Below are 8001 nucleotides of genomic sequence, written 5' to 3'. Positions count from 1 at the left end.
TTTCCCGACTACTGAATTTTAAAAGAACATTTTGCGACTGCCTAATTTGACCACTAACCTCTAATGAATATGAATTCACTTATTCTTGAAAAACTTAAATACATTGTAGTCACAACGACACATGTCCCTATGTTTGATATTTTACAAATTAATTTGAATTTTTAATGAATTTCGTTGACTAACAGGGAATAATGAATTAATGAAAAATCACTTTAGTCATTACCCTATATTTGAATACGTTCCACATTTTACGACTGCTTGATTTTGCCACTAACGTCTAATGAATTTGAACTTGTGATGGATTTTTAATCGACTAATCGAGGGGAACAAATGAAAACAACTGCTGGTTGGTGGACGGCTCACGAGGAGCTGGGATGTCGGAGCCTGGGAGCGGCCCGTGAACGCACCCTAATCCAGCCCCGCCGCCGAGCCGCCATTTTGGTTCCACCTAACTCAGACAGCTTCACTTCGGGCCACCGGAGATGGAAGAAACCGAGCCGACGGCGAGTATCTGAGCCGCCGCCGCCGTCCGAAGCCCGGTAGGAAACACGCAGCGCGGGGCCTCGACGCCATGGCTTCTTTTTAAGCTGCTGTTTTTGAGGAAGGGAAAAAGCCCGGAGCCATTTTTCGCTGGACAGCGCCTGAGCGTCAGTTGAGTTCAGGGACTCGAACCCACCGGACGCACGGACGCTGCCTCGGGTCGGACCCGCTTTCAGGCTCGCTGCGGACGCACGTCAGGCTGATTTCCTCTCGGCTCGTGCGCTCCAGCACGTCCGCTGCCCCTGAGAGAAGCGATCCATGCGGAGGCAGCTCGATCCGAGGGGCGACGCGCAGAATCGGGCTTAGTGGCGAGTGTGTGTGTCGGCGGATTTTTGGACGTAAGAACCGGGACCGGAGGAGAAGATGTCCAACAAAACTCCATTACCCACAGTGAACGAGAAGGTGACGGAGACGGTAAGAGCTCGAGTCCCGGTCTAACTGCCCCGGACGCGGCGGAGCCACTTCACTCGCTCGGGCTTCCTGTGATTTGTTGCACTGGGTCGGATTGTTTCACTTTAAATCCTCCGTCGCTGCGTGTTTCTCTTTATTCTGCGTTTTATTCACTGAGTTCTGGGTGCGAGCAGCTGATCGGAACCGGAAGTCTGGACCTTTAGGCCCGAACACAAAGTGAACTACAACACTTTGCTTCATCTGGCAGGCAACAGTGGTTCCTGGCCGCGCTCCCCATTGGCTCGCCCGGCTGTCACTCAGGGGGTTCCACCGCTCAGCTTCCAAATATGGACTCGTTAGTCCCGCCCCCTCGTGACCAATAGAATCTCAGTCTGGGAAATAAACGTCTCAATGTAGCTGATTAGCGCTTCCGGTGTGGATTTTCAAAATTAAACTTCGCTGACGCACAAAAACATTTCATCATTTTAATCTCTAAAAATAGCATCGTTGTAGAGAAGGAATCAAAGCGTCTGTGTGTTGTTGTTCTAAATCCTTCAAAAGAGGAAACTACGCACATTGAAACGGAACTAAAGTAGAACTGATTTGCATATGTCTCTATCCATTAGTATTTAAAATCTGTCTTTAAATAACACAAATTGAATTTGAATTAAACGTGTTCTCCTCTAGAGTCATCCACTTCTCTAATGTTACTTTATACGTTCCTTATTTTTGAATTTGTTAGATAAAATGAACAATACATTTCAGTAAAACAAAATATAAATGACACTTTAGTCGTATTATATAACTACCAGAGCTGGAAGTGATGACTTCAGTGATAACTGTTCTTCTCTGGCCACATGATCAGAAAAGTAGAAATAATGTACATGGACAGATAAATCATCTGTCCCTAACTGTTGGTATTTTAAATTTGTTTTTAACCAACACAAATTTAAATGACATTAAATATGATTCAATGTTCTCCAATAGAATCCCTCACACGTTTTAATGTTACTTTCCATATTTTATATATTTTGACAAATCAAATGAACAATATTTGAATTGATGCAAAACAAAATGGCAGTTTAGTCAACAGACCCTGTGGTGATGACTTAAATAATGTATAACTTCTCTGGCCACACAGCCAATGAACATAGTTCTGATTTTCTCAGTGAGCTCAAAATGTGTCTATGAAACTTAAGTTCATTCATTTATTGTTTGTGTCTTCATTATTTTAACCAAGCGTGCCTCAAATCCATGGATTCCAGCTGCTCACATATCAATATCACCTATTTTAAGGTTTTGTAGCCCGAATTATTAATAAGTCAAATGTAAAAATAATTGGAAAATGATTGAGCATGAAAATATGTAGTTTTGACCTTTAAGTTGTCACTTAAAACAATCTTTTCGGTTTATAGTTTTCAATTATATTTTGTGCAACTAATTGTCCAAATTGCAAAGTTATTTAACAGCTACAAAAAAGAGGACGTTTTTAATATTTGGGTCATTTTAATTCAAACATCTGCTCAGTTTTCAGAATTTAAATCGGTAAAAACATCTTTCTCACAGTTTTCGCTCATTACTCATAAAAACCAGCTTCCGCCTGTTCAATGCGTGAACTCCTAATGTGAAGGAAAGAGGAAATATATGAATTTTTTGGTTGTTGGATGATTTAAATGATCATATTGTCAAATAATGAATTAGCTGGAAATCGATTCTGTAAGTGTTGTAGCACTTCGCGCTCAAATCTTAAATTCTGAGCGAACTGGTAAAGTTTCCTTAACTCCTGTAACAGCTGTTTAGAACCTTTTCATTGCTGTAATTAATACTTTCTAAACCTTCACTCTCCGAATCGCCACGTGCTTCTGTTGAGTTCACGTTACTTTAAAATTCATGTTCCTGCTTATCCACCATAATCTCCCCTTTCTGCTCACATCCTGTTCAACCGCGGCCACGTAACGTGCACATGTGACTTCATCAAAGTCTCATGATTCGTCACGGCAGCAGCAGGGAGTCAGCTGGAGAGGAGACAAAGCACAAGTGGAGCGCTGAGGGGATGTGGTGGAACTTTATTCATCCGTGTGGTGGAGAACCAGACGTTTCACCGGCTGCAAACGTAAAAAAAAACAAACAAACAGTGAAAACAAAGAGATAAAAAGAACAGTCGGTGAATTTAGATGCAGATTTTCCCTGAACTATTCGATTCCCAGAGTTAAACAAAATGTGAGTAAATCGTGAGAACCCTGAGTTTCTTACTAAGTCCTGAAATCCATTTGCAAGATAATCCTACACAAAGGCACAGAGGAGCCTTTATGCCCCCAACCCTTGAGAAGGCAGCTGACTGGAAGCTCTTATTTTGAAAGGACAGAGTCTGGTGTCCGGTTTTGGTGTGTCTGCCTGTAATGGGGCTTGACTGGGATCAGTGCACCCCCCCCTTGTCTCCCTCTCTGTCTGGTTACCGGTGCTCTTGAGTTGGGGGAATCTGGTGTTGTGGGAATCTCTATGGGCATCCTCCTCTTCCTCTTCCTCCTCCTCCTCCTCCTCAGCGGGGCAGAATCTATCTCCTGTTGAAACATGACGGGCGCCCAGGCGGCCAGGAGACTCCGCAGCTTTGTGAGTAGCCACTGAAAAGGAAAGGATCAAATCAAACTGGCCTTTTCTTTCTTTTCATGTCATGTGGGAAAATGGAAACTTGTTTGTTTCTTTTAGAGGAGATGTTTCTGTGGGAGAATCTGATCTTCCCACTTGGTCTTCACCAGTGACCTTATCCCAGTTGATGGTATTGTTATCTCCTCTATCACTGAAGAATCCTAAAATATTCCTTCAGTGACTTAAAGTGTGTCTCTGCAGCTTACAGGAGAGTTTGAAGTGACCTTTTGTGACTTTCATGGTTATTTAAACGTCCCCTGATGTCTTCACAATATTATTATGGACGTTTTGAATGTCTGCAGCGGTTATTAAGTTGACTGTGACCTTGTCTTCCCTTTGTACCTGATACTCCTGCTATCTGCTGTTATATCTCCATTACTCTCAGTGAGACGTCGTGTTATCTGTAGTATCTGCACAGTATCGTATAGATTGAATCATATGTCACCTAGAGACGGTAAAACTGGGTTTGTGCTTTGTGGATTGAGAACATGCAGTAGAGTTATAACGTGCTTTATTTGCTGTTAGAGGAGCAAGAAGTTAAAGGGTGACGCTCTTATTGTTAAGGTTCCCACTTCATCACAGTCCCTTTCACTGCTGTCGGGGTGAATGGGGTCGGATTGGGTGGGGACGGGAGGGGCAGTCGATCACCACATTTAGTTTTTATAGTTGTTGGGACAAGGGGGGGGGGCTGCTTTTGAACACGGTATCACAAAAAAATCAATCCCTCCATTGGTGGTGCTGTCAGAGCTGTGCAGCATCAAAACCGATTAGGACGCGGCCCAGAATGCACCAGGTTGTGTGTGTGTGTGTGTGTGTGTGTTCGCGGCCTTTGTGAAATATCCTGAGGAGTTAAGTTTCGGGCTCATACGTGTGACGTGGGCTGAGTTCAGATCCCACTTAGACTCACTGAGGCTGACAAAGCTGGTTGGTAAACAGGATTTTCCAGTGTTGTGTGTGTGAGGAGCAGTGCTGGGCCTCCTCCACTGGTATGTGTAATACACACTGACGTCAGGTTGGGCTGCAACTAACTTTTTTATTATCAATGAATCTTCCATTAATTTTCTCAATGACTGAAAAGGCAGAAACTGATTGTTTTATACAAACAGAACAAACCCCAAAGTGACACAGCTGCTGTCGTATGAGACAAAAGATTCATCCCAGTAAAAACTCAAGACTGGGATTCCAGAACTAATCATAAAACCAGTGGTGACAAATTAGGTCTAATGTCCTTCAGGGAAAAGGGAGCAGAGCTTCTCACCACAAATGACAGATATTTAATGAGTGTTAATGGTGTTTAATGTGTCCTCTGCTAATTACACAGCTGAGGAAACATTATAATTCAGGATCCGGGTTGTTTACGAGCTTCACATGATAATTTTCACAGAGTAAATCACATCATTAGCTTCTAAACCAGTCTGTTGCTATAGTTTGACCCTTCAATAACCTTTTATTAACTTGTATTTGTTTCTGTTCACTCTGCTGCGCTTCCTGTTCATAAAACCACAGGAACAAACACTGACAGCCACGTGGTCTTTTATTGTTTTAATCTTTTTAATGCAAGTTAAAATGCATATTTCATTCAGAACAGAATTTGAAACCGAGTGAAGCGTAAAGTAAAGTAAAGAAACATTATTAGTGAGCCGACTGACATGAGGCAACCAGAATGGAACTCAGCCGAGCTCATACCTCCGCCAAGGCCCCACAGGCTCCTTCAATTCAATCAAGCTCAATGCACAGACTCATAAGGAGTAGTCCTATGAATGTGCCTGATTTGTTTAATCAAGATCCAAGAAATATTCTCTGGGAAACCGGTGAAAATCCTTTTAAAATAAAGGTAACTAAGTTTTTCTGTTGATCCTGTTCGGTGAAAACAAAACTCCCTGAGTCACATGTCTTCAATTTAGTCAATTATTTGAACGTGACTCTCATTAATGTGTTGAAGCCACGATTGAACTGTTGATTCTGGTCTGGAACATTTAGATCTGATCAAAAATGAAAAGCAGGGATGTTCCTAAACGGTTTCAGAGCTGAGAGAATAAATAAACTAACCTAATAATCTCTGGATTTAGATCTTTCTATTTGGACATGACGTCACAGAGGAGCCTGGGAACTTGTGATGGAAATGTTTCCCCTTATTTTCTGACATCTCAGACATCAAATGATTAGACCGTTAATTTATTATTATCACATTAATGTCTGTGGCTGAAGTTCACTGTCACATTATTCCCCTGATTCTGAGGCTCTGACGGTTGAGATCTTAAAACCTCCTGTAAACACCGAGCTCCTCGTTGGTCCGCGGCAGGTGGAAGATAGAAGTTACCTTCCTCGCCTGGATGAAGAACTATAAATATCATGAGTGGAGCAGCCGGTCACCACGAGTCACCGTGCATGTGACTCGCGTACATGTTTCCCAGCATGCACCACCTGCAGTTGTCTAAAGTAATGTCTCTTTCTTTCCCACAGCACACGTCTCACAGTAATGGGCGTCAGGAGATCAGCACGCGCTCCAGCCGCACCGGCGTGCGGACGCGCAGCTCGGAGGAGCCGCAGCAGCCGCACGTCGGAAACTACCGGCTGCTCAAGACCATCGGAAAGGGCAACTTCGCCAAGGTCAAACTGGCCCGACACATCCTCACCGGCAGAGAGGTGAGACGCACCGAGACGCTCTAGAGAATGAAGTCAGGGTCAAGTGTTCAGCCGACTTTTTACTGGTTGAACAAGAAAATCTGGTTAAAATAGTTTCACACCCGTTAAATATTGATTACATGTTTACATTTACTTCAGAAGACTAACCCTAACTTATTTCTTATTCTTTCTACTGAGGTGTGCAATCAGCAGCCATTTTATTTAGATGCACACATACAATCAAGTCTGAACAAATACATTACATTTGATATTTGGGTTTTCCAAAAAGGATCAGTGGAAAAACTTAATGAACTTGACTTGCATCAAATGATTTTCGAAGACATATTTTTTCTTATCTGAGGGCGTCCTGAACACGACCTGACCCAAATCGAAGAGGAGGAGGAGCTTGATGATGATGATGATGATGATGATGATGATTTTAATATTATAATATCCTAAGAACCCCAACAAAGTCCCAGAAATTTAAACTCTTTCCTCTGCCAAGGCCCCACAGTCCCCTCACAGATCTCTTCCCCTGAATACTTCAGATTTAAATTCACAAATTATTCCCAGTCGTGACTCCTCCTCCGAGTCGTTACGTTAACAGCACTGAAACTGCAGCAGTTTCATCGGGGGGGGGGGGGGGGTAGAATCACAGTGATTGACCCGTATTCAGCTTTTTTAAAAACGAAGCTCAGATCAACTCCCAGAGCTGGAAATGAAACCTCAATGCTTCTTCTGTGGCGATAGAAATGTGTCCGCAGCGCGTCACATCAAAAGCTGCTCGGATGTCTAACGTGGTTTCTTTGTTCCCTGATCAGTCGCTTCCTAATCTAATTCAGAAGTTTTCCATTTTTAGAAAACCATTCGATCAAGACTGCAGTTTAAAAATTCTTCTTCTGTGAGACTCGTCACATTCAACAACTGTGACGTGTGTTCAAAAGGAAGAATTGTTAAAAATTAGAGTGTTCAGGAGGAGAATGAGTTAAATATTAAAACAAACACCCTCCGTACACACAACCCGGCTCGTGGCTCTAAACCTTGTTGGCAGTAATGGATGTTTTCAAGATGAGCGTTTGAACCGTTTATAATTGATGAACAGAAAGAGTTCTTCTGATCCTAGAGCTCGACTCTTAACGTGACAGTGTCGCTCTTCTCAGCTCGAGTCCCTCTTGATTCTGTCGTTAATTATTCCTCCGCTGCCGTCGGCCTGAATTCATCTGGAGGAGGAAACCGTCTCTGATTGTCTCTAAAAGATATAAATGTAGATGTATCAAGTGATTTTTCTATGAAAACAACATATTTTCGGTTTTGCCTCGGCTCCTTAATGTCTGTTTCTGTTCCTGTGCTGCCTGATGTCAGTTCTTCTTCTTCTTCTTCTTCTTCTTCTTCTTCTTCTTCTTCTTCTTCTTCTTCTTCTTCTTCTTCTTCTTCTTCTTCTTCTTCTTCTTCTTCTTCTTCTTCTTCTTCTTCTTCTTCTTCTTCTTCTTCTATTTAGCTCTGTTCCAATGCTGTTTTTTCTCTCCACAGGTGGCAATTAAGATAATAGACAAGACGCAGCTGAACCCAAACAGCCTTCAGAAGGTAATTTACCCCCCCCCCCCCCCCCCTCCTCTCCCTCTCTCTCTTGGTTTATTCTCTCACGCTGTGGCAGAATTCATTTACTAATTCATGACGCACGACAGATTGAGTATTAATTGTGTAAGTGGGACGCAGGGCATGCTGGGACGGAGTGTGTGTGTTCTCCTTATAGCTTCCCGGTGTGAACTAAGAGCTTTTATTATTTCATCGGATGCTTTT

At 42.8% G+C, this 8001-nt stretch overlaps 1 protein-coding gene across 2 annotated transcripts in view; it reads left to right on the top strand.

The window, feature by feature from the left end:
• The first annotated feature begins 431 nt into the window (after positions 1 to 431).
• mark3a (MAP/microtubule affinity-regulating kinase 3a) overlaps positions 432 to 8001 on the top strand; it is a 38377-nt gene continuing 30807 nt past the window's right edge. For both annotated transcript variants that reach the window (XM_053434213.1, XM_053434212.1), the window contains exons 1-3: positions 432 to 954; positions 6040 to 6222; positions 7732 to 7785. In XM_053434213.1, coding sequence (XP_053290188.1) covers positions 904 to 954; positions 6040 to 6222; positions 7732 to 7785 — 288 coding nt within the window. In that variant the 5' untranslated portion in view covers positions 432 to 903. The remainder of the gene's footprint in view (positions 955 to 6039; positions 6223 to 7731; positions 7786 to 8001) is intronic.

Source organism: Pleuronectes platessa, chromosome 11 (assembly GCF_947347685.1).
Source record: "Pleuronectes platessa chromosome 11, fPlePla1.1, whole genome shotgun sequence".
Lineage (NCBI taxonomy): Eukaryota > Metazoa > Chordata > Actinopteri > Pleuronectiformes > Pleuronectidae > Pleuronectes > Pleuronectes platessa.
This window is presented reverse-complemented; position numbering and strand designations above follow the sequence as displayed.